The 19871-nt window shown below is 35.7% G+C and overlaps 2 protein-coding genes across 5 annotated transcripts; both read right to left on the bottom strand.

The window, feature by feature from the left end:
- Nucleotides 1-273: 273 nt before the first annotated feature.
- On the bottom strand, nt 274-10662 carry HEN2 (RNA helicase, ATP-dependent, SK12/DOB1 protein). 2 transcript variants are annotated; one of them, XM_083069067.1, is made up of 16 exons: nt 9495-10662; nt 5779-6093; nt 5582-5686; nt 5426-5494; nt 5118-5285; nt 4958-5029; nt 4738-4854; nt 4261-4443; nt 3989-4147; nt 3340-3414; nt 3145-3237; nt 2761-2914; nt 2514-2662; nt 2335-2430; nt 1433-1525; nt 274-794 (listed from the first exon to the last, which is right to left on the bottom strand). In XM_083069067.1, exons 1-16 carry the CDS (start codon nt 10449-10451, stop codon nt 684-686), a joined length of 2916 nt encoding a protein of 971 aa, XP_082925193.1. In that variant the 5' UTR covers nt 10452-10662; the 3' UTR covers nt 274-683. The 2 variants fall into 2 exon arrangements, with proteins under 2 accessions (XP_082925193.1, XP_020215595.2); XM_020360006.3 differs by having other exon boundaries at nt 3340-3429; nt 9495-10660.
- Nucleotides 10663-11328: 666 nt separating this feature from the next.
- Nucleotides 11329-19140, bottom strand: LOC109799397 (auxin response factor 5). 3 transcript variants are annotated; one of them, XM_083069065.1, is made up of 14 exons: nt 18624-19136; nt 18431-18543; nt 18220-18318; nt 18077-18133; nt 17684-17839; nt 17505-17589; nt 17298-17388; nt 17000-17164; nt 16719-16841; nt 16366-16441; nt 16075-16213; nt 12946-14747; nt 12636-12826; nt 11329-12152 (listed from the first exon to the last, which is right to left on the bottom strand). In XM_083069065.1, exons 1-14 carry the CDS (start codon nt 18676-18678, stop codon nt 12017-12019), a joined length of 3288 nt encoding a protein of 1095 aa, XP_082925191.1. In that variant the 5' UTR covers nt 18679-19136; the 3' UTR covers nt 11329-12016. The 3 variants fall into 3 exon arrangements, 2 of the variants coding, with proteins under 2 accessions (XP_082925191.1, XP_082925192.1); XR_014431799.1 differs by having other exon boundaries at nt 12009-12152; nt 12636-12842; nt 18624-19140; XM_083069066.1 differs by lacking the exons at nt 17684-17839; nt 18077-18133; nt 18220-18318; nt 18431-18543; nt 18624-19136 and having other exon boundaries at nt 17000-17193; nt 17505-17646.
- Nucleotides 19141-19871: the final 731 nt, after the last annotated feature.

Raw genomic sequence — 19871 nt, 5'->3', positions numbered from 1 at the left:
TTTTATGTAAAAAAATTATCATCAAGAGAACCGAATTTGCATGATTTTAAAAATAGACTTAACAATCTAAAAAAAACTTGGTTTGGAAGTCTAAAATCTCACAATCCAAACTTAGCTAAATTAAGCCATTATAATATTTAAAGTCTATCGGGAGATTTAACTACTAACCGCATTGCAACAATAGCAAGAACCAAGGGCGCATTTTACCGAAGGAAATTATTATTCCTTCAGTTACAAGAAAAATCCAATACAAATGGGCAATTAAATTATCACTGAAACAATAAATTGTCGATCAAAATTTGTATTGAAGAATTTTCAGCAATTACAGGTAAATAATCTCCGCCACCTCACTCCCCAAGCCCCAAAGGCAGGCTAAGGGTTCTGAAGGTAATAAGGTAATAAACAATCTGCGACTCTGAAAATAAGATGTACCCAGGCCTCCTATTGACTTGATTTTTTCCTTCTATTAGACCAGATTTTTATATATAACTGTAGTCACTCCCTTTACTATTAGTGACAACAGTATACAACCTAACCTTACAACGTGCACTAAAAAATCAATACAATATTTACACCAGAAATCTTGTAAGAGAAGGAAGTAAGCGCACCCGGAAAGAAAAAAACTTTCTGCCACCCGAAATAACCATGAATATAACCAATCGAATGGCCCGGAGGAAAACAAGTCACAGATACAGAGAATTCGAAAACATAATACCTCGTCGAAGGCTTTCACTTGCTGCTGCAAATTTCTGCTCCAAGGCAGCCTCTCCAACTGCATTAGCAGCAGCACGCAACTGCAAAGAAGTAAGGCAATCAGAACTCTATGAAATTCATCATATAACTGTATTCCTTTAATTTCCAAATATTGAAATCGACCAAAAATGTGTCAGGATAACTTGGAGAATGATCAAGTATACGGAATGCTAATTTTATAAGCCCCTAAAGGCAAAATTTGAATATTTTGCAACATTTAAATAACTGAGTTGAGGCACAAAGCGCAATGACTTTCTTTTGTCCCAATAAGTAGCAGTATAATTTATGACAACACGAGTTATCTACAGTGAAGGAATTTAAAGAATTGCTAATGTTTAAAACGTAATTGGAAAGATTTTCCAACTAAATAAAAAATACAGGTAAACCACTTACTTTTGACTCTAGCAAATTACAGTTTCACTTTTGGCAATTAAACACTTCAAACTTCAAGTATATATCAGATATTCCATCCGTAATTAAGTTATAAAACAACTGACAATGCAAGGGTCCAGATTAGCACACTTTTTGAGTCGTGCTGTCAAACCCCCAACTTCAGATTTACTTGCTCTTTTCCAATTCTTGAATAGAAGGGCCCATTTGCAAGATGCAAGTTTTAAGCTAGATCATAGTCAAAAATGAAACCAAGTGGTTATTTTATAAAGAGTGGACATTTGTATACCTGATTCAAAAACTCGTCAAGCCTTCTAGCACTCCGAATGATACTTCCCTCAAAGATGTCAGTCATTTGTATAACGTCAGCAAAATTTGCTCCCTGGAGAAAATTTTAAAAGGAAAGGCGAGAGAAATTAATATACATACTTAAAAAGAGTATATTTTCCTTCTTTTTTTTTTCTCCCACTCTTATGAGAATGCATACCCATCATTAGTTTCACTGCAGCTAAGATGACTACATACATGTCTTGGGTTGCAACATAAAATGAATTTTTGGGCCACAATGAACGCACGAGTCCATGCTAAAGAAACTATATGTTACTTGGTAATGAATTAAGACTAGTAGACCATGGAGCTTGTCACTAACCCATAAAGTAGGTCATGCTTAGAGAATAAGTTAAAATTTATAAAAACCAACACACTGGTCAGGACACCTAAAATAAAACATTGTTGCTTTGTTCTGGTCCCTATTAAAAAACTCAACAATTAGCATTCAGCACAGACCAATTTCTAGTTATTTTTCAATGTTAAGGTAAATATGAAATGTCATGAAACAAAAAATAGTGTCAAGGGGCAATTTTTATTTGAACCAAATAATAATAAACTTATCCAGTAATACGAACTGTCATGAACCATCAATCCAAAGTCTTAAGCTATCAGTGAAGACACACGAATGGATTTTATATTATATTTCATAGATGCTCCATAATACAAAGAGACATTTGGTATTGAAGCATGGACAATGCACAAGCCCACCAACTTGGTGTTGAAACTAAACTATTTTTTATTAGAGGAATGGGGCAGCAAGGATCAAAAACTCTAGACCACTTGGTCATATAGAGGCTTTGATGCCAAGTAAATGACTTAAAAGTAGACAAGGCTTCAAACCAAAAATATGGCGTAACTAACCTTCGACCATGAGTAGATCACATCCATCAAGTATGGCCTCACTGTTGATTCCACATACTCATTTACATTTATATCCAATTTGCATTCATGTTGTATCTGTGACAAAAGGGTGATGATCCCATTTATATTTAAATACAGAAACTCCCAAAAAAATTCAGGTTAAGTGATAAAACATCTACCTCCGCTATCCTTCTGGCACTATCTTGAAGCTGCTGCAGAGGCCTTGCAAGCTCTGTTCTCAGTTGTATCTGCTCAGTTGATTTATCTCCTGGTATGAAACAACTCGCAAGGGCAGCAACTTGATGATGGTCAAGGTCATTAAAAGTACCTAATGGAGGAGGGAAAATGAAGAAAAAAACAGGTTACAAAATATATTGAACTGCAAACTATACAGAAAGCACAATGAGGAAACAAATATTGATTCACCATTAAACATTAATTCGGTAACAAGGAGTTCATCGCCCGTGTCAATCAAGCAGGCTGCCCGTCCCTTCAACTGAACTACACCATCAGCATCAATATGACCAAGCTTCTTTAAGACTCGTGAGCGATTCTTTAGTTCTTCACGAAATTTTTGTAGCTGAAAAGAGTTTAAGTAATTAAATAGTAATGCATTCAAAATTTGTCATGAATAAAATCACCATATTAACAATCTATCAACTGTTAAGTCGTTAATTTGCATAGTCACATGGAGATTGAAAACATACAATTCAACGCAGACACTATCTAGACTCCCATCAAGTTCCAACCTTATGTGATCTGACTTAATATGTAAATCTAGCAAAGAAAGACAGATTAGCAAAGTCATACCTGGGAATCCCGCATTTTTGTCTTCAGTTGCTGAATTTCATGATTCACTTCTGCCTTCCTCTCAAAGCATTTAATTTGATCCACATCTTGATGCTAAATTGCAACAAAATATTAAGGTAACACTCAGACCAAAGGAAAAGCAACATCACATTTACAAACATAAAAATAGGGGAAATAGTTTCATTTTTAACAAACCTTATGCATAGGATGGGCAAACAATTTTTTCTCAAGTTCTTCTATTTGATTGACTAGTTCAACTATCTCTGCGTCCTGTACATCCATGTCCTGGAAATATTATTTTAGAGAATACAAAACATAATTATTGTTCTGATTCTGTTAAAATCAGTCAAGCTCTATTGTCTTCCAATTTGTTCTCTAAAATAATCAGAAAATAGTGTACCTAGTAAAATCTGTGACTAGAGTTTACCAAAAAAAAAAATATTGTACTTTATTTTAATAGAAATCATGTGATTTAAGAACCTTATCCATTTAAAAGCAGGAGAATGAAACAGAGAAGTTACAAGGTAAATGAAATGAAGGATAAAATATGACACAGAAAGGCAATTCACAGTTTTGGCTATGCAATGTAAATACCGGAACAAACCTTATAATGAGAAGATAGAATGTCAGAAAACAATCAATTAACTAAATCTTTTGTTGTTATGTAGTTTAAGTAATAAAAAGCATGCATCTATTAGCAGGTGAATCACTAAAGGATCTAGTGCAGTCAAGCCCTACTTTTGAGGTCAAATGTTGACAACTTTTATTTATCTAGCTCTATGTTTATAAGATAGAGAACAATAACATACCAGCAACTTGTGACATGTGTGAGGAAAAAAATTACCTTTAAAGGGTTAAGCTTTGGAAGCCCTTGGGGAAAACGATTGCCCAGCTCCTGTACAGCAAGCAGTATACTTTGCCTGGCTTCCAAGGGTCGGAGATCAGAAGGTATAGATACCCTCAGTTTACCAAGGGCAGAGATTAATGGTAATTGAACAGGGACCTAATACAGAAGGAAGCAGACAAGAGAAAGCAACGTAAGTTTTTCTGATATAGTTAGAGTTACAACAAAAAGCCATGAATAAAATCACGTAAAATCTTGAAATGTCAACTCACCACATGCATTTCACCTTTCTCTCCAGGGCGGGGTGGACATGGTTTTGGCCGTGAACTGTTTTCATTTGAACCAGGTGAACAATGAAGTAAAGTATCAACAATATAACCACCACCAGAAGGTTTCTTAACAACATTGACTACAACACCCCAGCCCCAATCAGTTCCACCTTCTCTTACTTTGATCTGAAATGTTAAAAGGTCCATCTAACTCAGTAAAATACATCAAGGAAAAAGAGCAGAAGACACAGTAAACAATAAAAAAAAAGTAAAATATAAAAATTTGTAGGCAGACATTAAAGGGGAAAAAATGAATCAAACAAATGTGTAATTTCTACTAATTTACTAATTAATATATATCAACATGACATTGATGTATGTCATAAACTCATACATACTGTTGGTAAAAAAATAAAAAAAAATTCGAGAGGCAAAACATAATTCAAAATCATTTCCATGCTGATGCATACTGTCACTTACCAACCGACCAGGGACAAGAAAATAAAGAATTATTTCAGGCCTGATTATTTTTGACATCATCTTCTTCTCCAGCTGTGCTATTTCCAGTTTTAGCTTATGATATTCAGATACTTCAGCCTACATAAATTATACGTTATAATAAATCAAATGTAAATATATTAATAGAATATCAAACATATAGTTAGGAAAAGTAAACTGGGTGCTCAGGAACAAACATTACCTCCCCTGAAGCATCAAGCAATGCTACTTCCTGCTCCAGCAGTGACACCTTTTTCCCCATATCTGGTAAGGCCTGAGAAAGAGTAAGGCAATGCAAATAAGATATACATCTTAGTGCAACAAATGCTAACAAGACTTTAAGGAAATAGTTCGGTAGAAACCTTTTCATATTGAAATTGATGAAATGAATTTCGTATTACGTGTTCGGCAGTAAATTGGCCTTCTGCTCGGCTCATCAAATTTAAAATTGAGTAGTAGCTAAGCCTGAATGTACTAACTAAAGGAGCAGGTTTACCCAAAACCATGTCTTTGAGGTTATTCATTTCCATCTGCATAAAAAAATCAGATAAACAGTAAGCCAATGAATGTAAAACTAATTAGTTTTCAAATAGGTGACTGTTATATACTAAACAAATAAGAAGACAAACAGAACACTATACAGAACAAGTTTGACAACTGGAATACCCACCTGTTCATCAATCATTATGATACAAATTCCACGCTCATCTTTGCCACGACGTCCAGCCCTTCCACTCATCTAAAGGTAGCAAATCATTAATAGAAATGAGGGCACTAGAATGAATAAATTAACAACCACCACCTAAAAAACTAAATCAAACCTCACCTGTATATATTCACCAGATCCAATATAACGGTGACTATCACCATCCCACTTCTTTACAGCAGTGAATACAACAGTTTTTGCTGGCATATTTAAACCCATTGCAAACTGAAGAAAAGTGCATCTGAGATTCATTCCAAAAAGTAACAGGGAAAAAATAAAAATAAAACAATGAAATCAGAAGGTGGATAAAATCTTACTGTTTCAGTAGCAAAGAGGGCTTTTACAAGACCTTCCTGGAAAAGAAGCTCAACCAATTCTTTTATAACAGGAAGAAGTCCAGAATGATGAACAGCAATCCCTCGCTGAAGAAGTGGCAACATCAACTCAATAGCAGGTAAGCTCCTGTCTTCTTCATTCAAGCAGAGAACTGCATTTTGGAAAACATGTTCCACTGTTTCCTTTTCCTCTTGGGTGTTGAAGTCAAGCTTGGACATAGACATGGCATGTTGTTCACACTCTCTTCTACTAAAGCTAAAGATGATAACAGGCTGGAATTTCCGTTCCATGATCATCTGAAAACCAAGAAACCCTCTAGCTCAAATAAAGACTAAGAAGTTGTTTTTTATGTAGTGGAGGTTCATTGAGAAATAGGGGGAAAATATTTGAGGGAAATGAGGATAATAAATCCTACTTAAAAAAAGCAAAATTAAAAAGTATACATCTGGGAACAATATACACCATGATAGTAAAGCTACCATCTATCAACATATCTGTAAAGGACACTCCTTTGAAATGGCCATATGCTTTGCACCATACGGAAGGAAGCCAAACACCTAAATTACACCATATGGGTTAGCTTATTTCAAAGTCAAAAATTCTTTTTTTTTTTTTTGTTATAGCATCCTTGGAGAGATTTGAAAAAAGAAATAATTATATCAGCCAAAAAAGACTTTCCCAAAAAATGCAAGTGACCTTGGAAGGAGCTTTAGATTTAAAAAAATAATAATAAAAATAATAAGGTGGAATTATTTTCCAAACAACAAATGAGTTGAGAATAAAAAAAAATTAAATTGTAAGCAAACACCCCAAAGGAATCAAGAGACTCAGAAGGACTGTCAGTTCATTCATGACTAAAGTAAAAACAATTAGATTCCCAACTCAGTATGGTTTTGATGTTTAACGTGTGTAACAACACCTCCTTTGTTAAGAAGGAAAGACCCCCCCCCCCCCAATGTGCTTTTCCCTTCTCATTGTATTTATTTATTTATCAAAAAAGTAATAATTATAAATAAACAACTCCAAATTAACAATATTAGGTCTGTATACTAATAGACATTATTAAAAATATTTAATCCATGGTAGTTGAGTTGGGAATCAAATTGTGAATCAGAAAATCTATTTTTCGAATTGTGCATTGAACCTTATTGTGAATCGTAAGATTCATGATCAATAATAAAACATACAATATACAACAAAGACATAAAGGACAAATTCATGACCAATAATTAAAAAATAAAATTCTAGGAGCATTATAACACAAACATACCAAAAATCAAAACATATATATGAATATGTGTGTGTTTGTGTATAAGCATTTTGGAACTAAAATAGCTAACTAAGTGACACATAAGTTTCAAGACAAAAGAAGTCCAAATCATAACAGCCACAAGGCCAAAAAGACAGTGGCTTCTGCTAAAGAAGCTGCACACAACAAGAATACACATAACAAGGCTGCGAATCACCAACCAGCAGCAGAAAAACACACTCACCCACAGGAAAGGGACCACCAAGCTTGCTCGTGTAATGGCAGAATGAGCAAAGGCAACACAATAAAATACAAAGAAAAGAAGAAGAGGATAGTGGGTCACTTTCTTGAACAAACAAATGAAGAAATGAAAGGTGACAACAATGAGTGAAAACATGAAAAGAGACAGTGGGCCACCCTGGGTCAGATTGGAGGGGTAAAATCAGTCTAAACCCCTCTGAATTACTAAATTTTTTCAAAAAAATAGAAGAGGAATTTTAGGGTTATTTTAGAATTGGAAAGCACATGGCAACAATCTCATGATTCATGTGTGGGATGTGATTCAAGTGACTAATGTGCGATTTGAACGATTCATCTACTCAAGCAATAAAATGATTCAACGCATGAATCGTACTGCCAAAGCCATGTATTATATCACATGTATTACATCTTGAATCGTATCACAACAGTGATTGAATCTACTGCTTATTAACTTGTCCAAGGCAAAACTTTTTTTTACATGACTTGTACATGCAAAGATTTTGTCTTGAAGAAAAAATTTCAAAGAATTGGTGGCAGTTCTTACACATATTTGTCTGCTCCAAACAGAAAAGTGAGAAGTTCTCTGAATTAACCCATTTGAGTGTTATTTTGCATTTTAGGCACCATTTCTGACTTTTAATTTAACATCTTTAGAATCTGCCGATATGTCACAAACAGAAGCCATGTAGCTCTAGCCAACAGAACACCAAGTCAACTCATTTCCAGTGACAATTACGATACAGAATAAGCTCCTTAACAATTTAAGGATGTGTCTAGGTAAACAGCTTAATTAAACACTTATTGATCAAGTGATTATCATTTAAGCTTTTATGTATAAGTTGTTACTATAATCAAAAAAGAAAATGTTGTTTTTATTTATGTTGCAAGTTAATTCATAAGCTATCCTAAAGAGCATATTCTTGAAAACAACTCATGGACATAATAAAATAAGTTATTTTCATAAACTATCTAAGTTCAATTGTCATAAGCCAATAAGTTCTTTCAAATGCATCCCCTTAAGTCAGTAACTGAAAGAAGAAAAAAAATATTGAAGACATAACAGAGGATATCCAGACTTCACATATAGATATAGGCCCTGTTTGGAAAAAGTTTCCAACAAACACTTATTGGATAAAAAATAAGAAAGTAAAATGAATTATACTTCTATATGTTAAAATCAACTTATGCACTTCAACTTCTATAAGAACTCCCATCAGCTGATTTTAACTTATCTATGAGTTAATTTTAACTTAAATAAAAGTTTAATTCATTTTACCTTCTTATTTTCTTTTTCTACAAGTAGTTATTCAAAAGTGTATCTAACAGAATCATAGTCGTTTGTGGTTGGTACTATTGACACGCTGAACAACTTCTCATTTGATTACTAATAATAATAACACAGAAGTGCTGAGCTGACCTTAACAATTTTGTATACGTCATAAAATAAGTAAATTATATGTAAACAAGTTCTTCCGAATTCACCCTAACCCCCATGTTTGTTTGGGTAGAAATAGAGCAAAAGAAAATAGGAAGAAGGGAAAGAAAATAGAAATTATTCACTGTTTAATTGAAAGGAGGAATAGGAAGGAGAAAAGTTATCTCTGAGGAATCCAACAGAACACACTTTTTTCTCAAATTGACATGAAAAAGGATGGAAATGATCTCTCTCTCTCTCTCTCAATTTTGTATTAATTTTTAAAAATAAATATCTCTTAATAATTAAAAAAAAATGTTATAGATAAAAATAATGAAGTAAAAAATTATATTGTGTTAATACGTATATAAATATTTTTGATCTGATTTGTGTATTTATTTCCATTCTTTTTTCCACCCATACAAGCAAGTGGAGAGAAATTTCTCCCTTTCTTTCCTCCCTTCTCTCATCCAAACACATCATTTCTAGCATATTCCATTTCTATCTCTATCCTTCACATTCTCTCTATATATATATTTCACTCCTAATCCAAACACACCCTATACAATTAGGCAGAATATGCTCCTCAACAACACAGTTCAATAACAGAGAAAAAGAAATAAAAAACTATCGAAAACACAACAGAGAATATCCATACTTAACATAAAGAATAGACATAACCATTCACTTATTCGTGCTTTGAGCAATTGACAAGCTAAACAACATCTCATTCGATTACTAACAACAAAAACACACAAAAGCACTGAGCTAACCTTAACAATCTTGTAAATATCAGAACCACCAGAAGCATTGCCACCTTTCCCACCTCTTCCACCGCCTTTACCACCCCTCTTCACATCCCCAACGTTCTGCTTCGCGAAAGTATCCTGCAGCTTCAGAAAGTTATCCTCCCTGAACTGTTCATTCTCGTCCACAACCAAATACAACCCACTCCCTCCCATGGGGAACACGTAGTGCTGCAATGGCGTAGGTCTGAAATCAGTATAAACCACGTGACAAGGCTGCTTGTGAATATTGCAAATCCACTCCGCGAATTCCGTCGCATTGGACATAGTAGCGGAGAGGAAAACCATCTTAATCGCCGGCGGGAGGAAGATTATACTCTCTTCCCAAACAACGCCTCGTTCGCGATCCTTCATGTAGTGAATCTCGTCGAATATAACCCACGCGACTTCTTTTAAGACCTCAGAGCCTCGGTAGAGCATTCCGCGGAGAATCTCGGTGGTCATGACGAGACACGTGGCGTTCGGTGAGAGCGTGACGTCGCCGGTCATGAGGCCGACGTCTTGGAACTCCTGGCTGAGCTCGCGGTACTTCTGGTTGCTGAGCGCCTTGAGCGGGGAGGTGTAGATGACGCGCTGCTTGTCGCGGAAGGACATGGCGATGGCGTACTCGGCCACGGCGGTTTTGCCGGCGGAGGTGTGGGCGGAGACGAGGATGGACTCGTTGCGCTCGAGACAGGCGATGGAGACCTGCTGGAAGGGGTCGAGTGCGAAGGGATAGGACTTGGCCGTGGGACCGGTGTGGAGAGGGTTCGAGAGGGTTCCGTGGAGGGTCTCGTCCTTGCTCGAGACGTAGCCGACAGGCACGGCGACCTCATGCACGCACGTGCGCTCCATGCTGCGCGGTTTCTTCGGCTTTGAACTCGTGTCTGTGGCTTCTGGCTCCCTTCGCTTTCCCAGTGTCGGAGGTTCCTTCTCCTTCTCCATCTTCTCCTGCGAGACTCAGCTGCTGCTGCTGCTGCCACTCGCAGAGTTTGAAACTGAAACTAACGGTGAACGCGCAGAGGGAAAGCGCAATTATGTTGAGTTTGATTTTCAGGCCAAAACCCTAGTTTCTGGGTGGTTTTAGTGTCTGTTTGTTTACCTTCCAGCTAGCTCCGTTCTGGGCCTGGAGAACAGTCACAGGCCCAAGGTAGAGTTTTCGGCTCTTAGACAGAACTTTTAAATATTTTTACAGCAAATGTCATACACCACTCCCCTATTGAATAGATTAGTTTCTCATCTATATTTTCTCAAAAATTTCTTTTCAGGAAAAAAAAAAATGAATAAGAAAAGTGTATTAGTAATGAATAGAGATGTACTTAACAAAAAAGTCTCTTTATAAGGTTCAATTTTTTGGGCCAGTTACAAATCTAATTCTCGGCCCAAAATTTAGACACGCTTAAAATTTCTCGCTCTTCTTCCTAAGTTCAGCTGGAAACACCATAATGGAGAAGAATTCAGCCGCTCATTTTCTTAAGTTTAGCTGGAAACATCGTATATAATAAAATCTATCTTGCTCAATTAGTTAAACAAAGTGTATGAATGCTGAATATTCCTTATATCAAATTCAATTCCCATAAATCTAAAAAAAAAAAAAAAAAAAACAGTATAAACACCATACATTCACTCCAAAGAGAATTGTAATAAAATAATTTAACTGACATTTTTATCGTTGGTTCTCGTTTGTTTTCATTCGCCCTTTATTTGGCATAACGACGGCATTCTAAATCAGGAATTCGAATGAGAACCCTTCACATGATGAATAATCAATTGATGAAGAACATGATTTGTTCGGGTACATATATGATTTTGATATAAATAATAAAATGAAAATGCAAAATTTAGTGAATTATTTTTTACAGCAATATAATGCATCCATTGTTTTTCTGTATTGGATGCTTCAATATCTATTTGGCCATAAATACATGATACAATACATACAACATTACTTTTAAGTTTACAACACTAGTACTTACTACATTAGGATTAGTGGAAATTTGCTCAATAGCTGCCGAGTGTTTCTAAAAGGGTCAACTAAAAAGCCACCTTTCAATTCAAACGCCAATAACTCCTCATAGACCGCACAAAGCCTACTTTCAGACGCTACTGAACTATGCCGTTATATTTGAGCCTTTCTTTCTACAATACGCTGAATTAAATAGATATTTCAAACACTGCCAAGAGAACTCTGGCTCAACTTTACAACATGGCTTAACATATCTGTTAGGGTGTGCCTGTGGACCAAATATTTGATTCATTACCAGGTTAACAACCTTAATGGAAGCGATAGATTGAGTGCAGCACGTTTTTCCACCTTTTCTTCTACTGGCTCTTCAAATTCAGCTGTACAGAGCAGTGACAAAATTTATCCTTTTAACTTGCAACATTACCCTGGCTGCAACACCACGAAAAAATCGTCCACAGAAATGCCCCACTACCTTTTGGACAACGGCAATGAATGTCTCCGAAATACAAATTAAGCTACTAACACAGAAATTCCTGGACGCCATTTAAGTATTCCCACCATCAGAGCTGCTACCTGCTGGATATGGAAGGCCGCCATGGCCAAAATCTCCATCCATGCTCATTTGTTGAACTTCTTGAGGAGAAAGTATTTTAATGCAGCGAACACAGTCAACAAACTCCCTGAAATATCAATAACAAGCAATTAAGATATCAAATTACAATAATAGCAACAACAATAATAGGGTTTAGGAATTAATCTAATTTCATCATCGGATACAACCACATGCATAGGCACATTTTTCAAATTCAGGAATCACAACTTGTACATGATGCACATTATCCAATTATTTTGGGGCTTGATATTTTTCATCATACAAAGTTCCAAACAAATTGTTTTTACTTCTAATTTTCATGATCTTGATACTCGTAAAATACAAGAAAAAGGGAAGTAGGAAAGTGTTCGGTGTGCCAGTAGGTATGCTAGTAAGATATTATTTACTAGATTATCATTTTATCCATGCAATCAACCCAGTGGGAAAAGGTTTCTATTGTGGTTGTTTGTAGGCTAGTAAGGAGAAAAAATGACTTCTGAATTTAGAAAAAGGGAGTAGCATCCATGTGGAAAAAAGCAAATCTGACGAAAAAAGAAACAATAGGACTTACTTCCATGGGTCATCTCCCACAAGCAGAACATCATTCTCATGATCTACATATACAAGTTTCCATCCAATCCTTTGTTGCTCTTCCAGTCGTCCCTCAATACCAAACATAAGTGCCAGATCCTGTTTAAGCTCCTCGTAACCTGAATATCGTGCTATGTCTATGGACCTTCCCACAGCTCCACGTTTGTAGACCTATAAGAACAAAATACTAACTTAGAAGTTAGAGCAACATAATGGCTATAAACAAACATTCTAATCAAGAAACATACATCTACCATCGAGACATGTTTATTAATAAAACAATACTAAACCTTGGTGTATGTTCTCCTCCGCTGAAACTGATGTTGTGGTGGAGGTGGAGGTGGAGGTGGCAGAGCCCATGCATCCTTGTTCAAGAAGCTACTACCATTTATCGTAGAATCAATTGAATTGAAGCTCATATCAGGGACGTCAAATGTCTGTGAAACCATTGAAGATGAAAGTTCTGGCTGAACAACTCTGTTATTTTCATAGTCTCCAAGCAAGCCTCCTGAAGAAAAATTATTTGACAAATCATTCCCCAGCCCCACTGTGCCTAGATTTGGTGGCAACTCCATTTGGCCATTCAGGTTATTGAAATATGGAACATTGCTCCTATCATCAGCCTGAACTTCTGCATTTTGACTATTGTCTCTAAAATACATTGATTGGGGATTGTAAGAAAATTGGTTATTATTCTGATGTATACGAGTATCACTCTGAAAATGGAAAAGTGAAGTTGTAGAAGATGTTGAATCCAAATAGTCTGTCTGGACAACACCATTCAAGTATGTCTCAGGGGCAACATTCCCTTGATTCAGACTTTTGGAAATGTTTAAAGAAGGCTTTACTTCATACTTCGGCTGTACATCTTTTAACTTGTTTGCAGATGACATGGTTTCTAAGGCACTTGGACTCAAGATTGTGACAGAAGATTGAGCCATGTCATCCCCTATTGTTGTACTCTTATGGATCTGGGAACTTATCACTGGAGGAAGTGTACTGGCACAATTATTTGTGGAAGGTGAAGTGGAACAAGATGGGACATCATCAGTAATTATTGATTGCCCTGCTCCAGTCAGTACACTTCCACCAGAAGCAGAAAGTGGATTGGATTTAACTGTAGGGGGAAGTCCAACATGGCCAGACGTTTCAAACAGCAAGGCAGGTTGCTGAGATAGATGAGAGAATTGAATATTTTTCTGGCTACTGGGCATTGTTATCCGATGGGTGATAGTATTAGCCTCAGGGAGAGAGTTTTGAAGTGTAGGAAGATTTTCCGGTACTTGACCAGGAGTTCGGACACTAGAGTTGTGTGCTACATCTAAAATCTGTCTCCACTGATCTTGGCTTTGAATTTGAGCAGGCTGCTGCAATGCAGACTGTTGTGCCAAGAGAGTTTGTTGTTGCCGTTGAAGCTTCTGTAACAACTGAAGCCGAACCTGATTATCAGACATCTGTAATTGTTGATTAAAATGATCCGGCATAGAGGGTTGAAATGAATTTTTCCGTTGATTCTGACCCATAGTAGATTGTTGATGTTGCTGTGGTGGGTTCTGAGACACACTTGTCAGCAGTTGGTGGTTTTGAATGGATGATTGTTGCTGTTGAAGAATATTATCAGTTTGGACAAGACTCTGGGGATTCAGAAGTTGGGTGTGAACTTGATTCTGTGATAAAGTTTGATTTGTCAAGTTCCTTTGTTGTTGGGTAATATCACCCAATTGCTGCGGCGGCTGCGTCACCATTCCTAATGCACTAGGTGTGGACGGTAGCTTTTGAATGTGATCAAGTTGCCAGGAAGTCTGAAGTATATTCTGAGCATTGACGGATACATTGTTTGATTGAGATATTTGTGGAGTAGAAAACCCTTGCTGATTTGCAATATCTGCACCAGCAAGATTTTGCTGAAGGAATCCAGGCATGGAAGGCACATAATTTGGCTGCAATGAGCTAGCCAGAGCAGGATTTTGCTGTATATTCGTCCATTGAATTAAGTTCAAGCCAGGAAGAGCTTGAAGATCCTTCATGCATGTATCATCACCGAGCCAAGGCACTGTTCTCTTCAAACCGTTATTGAAATCAGGCTCATCATCTGCAATAAGTTTAAAAAATAAATTACAAAAATACATCAGTGTAAACAAATTTCCGATGTTCATATTGAATACAAGTTTGTCTTCATTGAGAAATTTGATAGGTTCTTGCTAAGTCAGGGGCACAGGGAGGGGGTTGACCACAGTGGCAGGTCACTCCCAAGTATTTCAGGTGTAATTGGTAAATAAGTGCTAATCATTTTTTCTAATTTTTTGCCACTACTCAATATGTTTATGTCTGGTTGCACACTGCACTCGTTGGTCAGTAGTCCTTCTCTACTCATGTATAAGCAAAAAAGTACCTAAAACTTTTTGACTTAAATATAAACAAATTATAACTAACTTGATCATATTTAATGCTACCATTCCAAAAAATATAACTTTAAATTAAATGTAATTACTATTTCCAGTGAAATTTATTAAGGGTAATTTAGGAAGTAAAGTTTAGTTTTTACATGAAATCAATAAAATTAAATGAAATTAATTAATTTCCTTAATATATGTGAATTTAGGGAATTTTGTTTATATATGAGTTTAGAGAGAGTGGCTATTATACATTTATACTCAATCTAGATATATGTTTTGCCCAGCTGACCATGATTCAAAAGCAAGTATTGCATGATTTTTGTGTGGTGAACACAGCAAATGCTCTCATTTTTTATTAAATACTTCCTTCATCTCTTAATAAGTGTTGCATTAGAACAAAAAATAAGTTTCTAAATAAGTGTCATGATAGTTTTTTAATGTAGTATCAATTACTTTTTTTTCATTTATCTCAATAATATTATATAAAAAGTGGTTTTTGTGTTGCTGTTGCACCATTTATAGTAAAAAAAAAATTAATCAAAAGGTTAATTTTGTAAAATCACTATTTTCTTTCATTTACTATTTATTAGCTTTTTTTTAGTCCATATAAAATAACCTAAAATGACACTTATTATGAGACGAAGGAAGTATTTTCTACTTTTGTTTTCTTAACCAAAGCCCTAATTGCCCTAATGATTACCTCAAGGACAGTGGTTAAAAAGCATTCAATACATTTTATTAAATGCTTCAAATTTCTTAAAAATGCAAGTACTAAATGATTTGTGTTCTCAATATAATAAATGTTTTTATTCTCAATAAACATTTTCTACTTTTATAGTTTTATTTCCTTAACTAGCACCCTAAGGGCACACTCATTAGCATGTTCCAATTTTATAAACAAAAAGTTTTGGTGGAAAAAAGTAAGAAGGTTAAGAATGAAAGAATCTAGCAGAGGTTGTTTGAGAAAAATCCAGCATAAATCATTTTTGCACCTAAAAGGTGTGTGCCGAAAAAATTATTCACCTGGCATTCCTGGTAGTCTAGGTCTCTTGGATCTATACAAAGGAGGGGGGCAGATGAAATATGGAGCCGTCACAGGTTCAATTTCCCATACTGAGACCCTACTTTGCCTTTCCTCAGCAATTGATTCATCCCAGCCAACCTGAACATATATGCATAACTCGTATATGGCTTTTATAAAGCTAAAAACGGGTAGAGGCATTTAAAATAAAAGTACAAGCAATCCAAGGTTCATCTACTTGTGGATGGTAAATTTTATCACATTGAATTGCTAAAAGATGACATAAATTGTACCTGCAAATTCCGCCATAGCGAATTTTTCCATCTCACAGAATCTAGATCACTGACACCTATTATTGTACCCATATGTCTGCAATACAATTGAATGTAATATTCCTTATAAAAATTATTTCCAAGATAACCTCAACTTCCAGAAAATCATCTCAACAATACTATATCAACATGTCCATTCTAAGTAAATTTAATGAAGAAATCAAGTATTGTTTCAGACAGAAACAAACTTGCAAGCTAAACTATTTCCGTCTTCCATTTATAACATTCAACCACCCAGTTTTCTTCATCAATACATTATTTTCAACTTAGCATCTACAGTGCACAAATATGGTACATGGTCTCAAATTGAGTACCTTCTTGTTCCCGAGTCTTCAGTTTCAAACATCATTCGGAAGCGCATACCAGATGATATATGGTGGCTATACACTGCCTTGTAGTACTTGGCTAAAGGAATAACAAATTCTGAGGGACTAGCCCTGTATGCAAAGGAATGGATTTGAGTATAAAAAAAATTAGAACTGAGCATTCAGGTTCATATGCTATTGCAATCTCATTTGACAGACAGGAAAGAAAACTGATAGTCAAATAAATTACTCATAAGTACTGCTATAATAAAGTAATCAAAGATATTGACCTCGGATTATAGAACACGGTGAAGGGACTATGGTTTGCAACAGCATGAGCAGCTGCAGCCAGAACTCCAATGTGCATACTATCACTTGATAGTACTGAAGATGATAAATTGGAGGGTTGCCTGTTAGCTCGTCTGATACCCAAAAGAAGCTGCTGCTTTTCATCTCTGACCAGAAACATCAGAAATCAGGAAATCTAGTAAATGGTGAAGTTTGATTTCAGTACATCAACATAATGTAATATAACTTCGTAAACCATGAACTCCGACACCTATAAAAGGTAAGCATAACAAGTCTTACCTTACAAACAAAACAGAGTCTCCAGCCAAAAGCCTTTTTCGACTGATAAATAGACTCCATCCAGTAGTAAGCAAGTGACGTTTTGGTTGTCCTAGTAGGCAAAAGATTTTGAGAAGAAGGCTTGACAATGGGTCAACAAATTACAGCCAGAATAAGCACATAACAGTACAACAGTTTCAACTAACAAATTGATTTATGTAAACATACCACGAAATATATGGCGAAATCTCCAAGTATTATCATGCAAATCCCTGGCCACGAGGTCTTGAGCAGGAGGTTGTACAGAGTAATCCTATATATAGAAGAAAAAAAAAAAGAAAAAAAAAAGGAACTAGATCAAACTCTCACTCCGTACATGAAGAACTAAAATAGGAAACATCGCCTACAAGAGGGGGAAAAATCTTCTCAGCAGCACGGCGGGGTACAGAGAAACCTCCATGAGTACTCGTATCACTTGCCGTCAGTTGTTTACAGAAAAACTCAGGTTGTGACTTACTGGACCGGAGAGAAATATCTGATCTTAACAACGCATCGGTGTCGAACTACAAACATAACATCAACAAATTAGATGAAATTGGAAACATTGTGTAGGGACATGCAGAAGTATGTTCTCCAAATTTCTAGCAAAAGTTAAAAAGATTTTTTCCAACATCGAATCTTTTCGCAATTAGGATACAATAGAGCTATACTTGTACACCACATTGCAATTCAATGTCTTGCATGTAGTACTGTACAGTTTTAAATAGTGTTATAAAACACTCCACTCCAAAAGTACTTACAGAAGTTACAGGCTGAAGTGTCATCTGAGCATATACTTCATCTGTGTCTTGATCTGCCTGGGAAAAGAAAGACGAAAAAATGCAAAAAATTAGAAAGAAAAATGGTGTGAAGCAAACATTTATAGGCAGAAATTTCCGCATACATGCAATTTGACATTGTGCAGAAGACACGGTATCTTGGAGGGGAGATTGGTGTAGTTCGGGACTTGAGCATCCACGTTTTTCTTCAAAGACGCTGCCACCTGAAACAAGGAGTCAAAATGAATGGTTATAGTTCGCAACGACAACAAAAAAAAACTTAAAATAGAAGGTGAATGAGAAGTAAACGACGTGAATTGAGGTGAAGTAAAGGACCTGTTCACTGTGGCCTTGAGGGAAGTAAACGACGTGAGTTCCAGGCGAAGGCAGGCTGAGAAGCGGTCCGGCACAAGCATGCCATAGCTCCGAGTTTATGCTTCTCTCTCCTCCTAAACAAACTCATAATTCATTTTAAGAAGAGAACAAAAACAAAGTTATAAACGAAAAGATAGAGAGAGAGAAAGGTAACCTTCGCCAACGCTGGATGCGGCGGCGACGGCGGCACCGTCTGGAGGCGTATTCATTGCTGCGGTCAGCACGGAATTAGTTGGCGCGGTTGTTTATCTTACCGGCGGGGACGATTGTCATCGGAATTTGCGAGAATAAGGAATGAATAAAAAGTGAAAAAGCAAAGGAAGTAAAATATTAGAAAGGGTAGGGAATCGGAATGGATAGTGAAGTCAAATCAAGGAATTGAGGGTTCGGACATTTTGGTTACTCTGCTACGAGTCAAGGGTGATGCTGTTTCAACTTTCAACTCTTTCTTCTTGTTGTTCGAGAGAGGAAGACGGTTGACAACTGTTCTTTTTTTTTTTTTTTTTAAAGTATGGTTTCGAGGACTATCCCTGTCGTTAATTATTAATAATATTCCCTACATCATCTCCCAACCAACTCCATCTCAGAATGAATTAAGGTTTTCAACCATGGGGATGAGGTCCAATTTATGGTAACGTGCACATTACGGGAAAGGATCCTCTCCGTGAACTTTAGATTGAATTGTAATAAATGACTTCAAGGCCCGGATTTAAGTCACCACATGTAAACACTGCCACGGTTTTTTTGTATACTTAGTTAATTTACACTTACACTGCAGGGTGATTTTTTTTTTTTTTAATTAGAAAAATTATAAAGATGATTATAATGAAGATTGAACTTAAGTCTTCATGTTTCTAGCTATCCTAACCCTTCCCCGTCTAAGGCTAATCGTAGTAGTCAGTGTATGAATAATTAACTCAATTTACACATTTCATTATTTTTTTATTTCTTTCTCTTTTTATTACATCATGTTATTTATACCGCATTTACATTTTTCTTTCTTCTATCTATTTGTCTCTCTAAGGCTTTGTTTGGATTTGAAGATGGAAAAGGGAGAGTGGAAAATTAAAGATTTGAAGGGAAAGTGAATGGAAAGTGAGGTTGTTTGGATTAAGGGAAAGTGAGTGGAAAGTGTAGAGAAAGTTTGTGAGTGAATTGATTGATGTGATAGATAAAAATAAATTTTTTAATTGATAATTGTGTAAGATTACTATTTTACCCTTAAGTTAAAAAAATTTATAATTATTATAATTAAAAAATAAATATATAAATTTTAATTAAAAAATTAAAAAATATTAAAAATAATTTAATTTAAATATTTACTTTAAATTTAATGATAGATCAAAATTAAAATTTAATAAATATATATATGATATATACTTTTACCCTTAAATTAAAAATG

This window comes from Cajanus cajan, chromosome 2 (assembly GCF_000230855.2).
Source record: "Cajanus cajan strain Asha chromosome 2, NIPB_CcT2T_4, whole genome shotgun sequence".
Lineage (NCBI taxonomy): Eukaryota > Viridiplantae > Streptophyta > Magnoliopsida > Fabales > Fabaceae > Cajanus > Cajanus cajan.
Note: the sequence above shows the minus strand (reverse complement) of the source record. Positions and strands in the feature narration are given on the sequence as shown.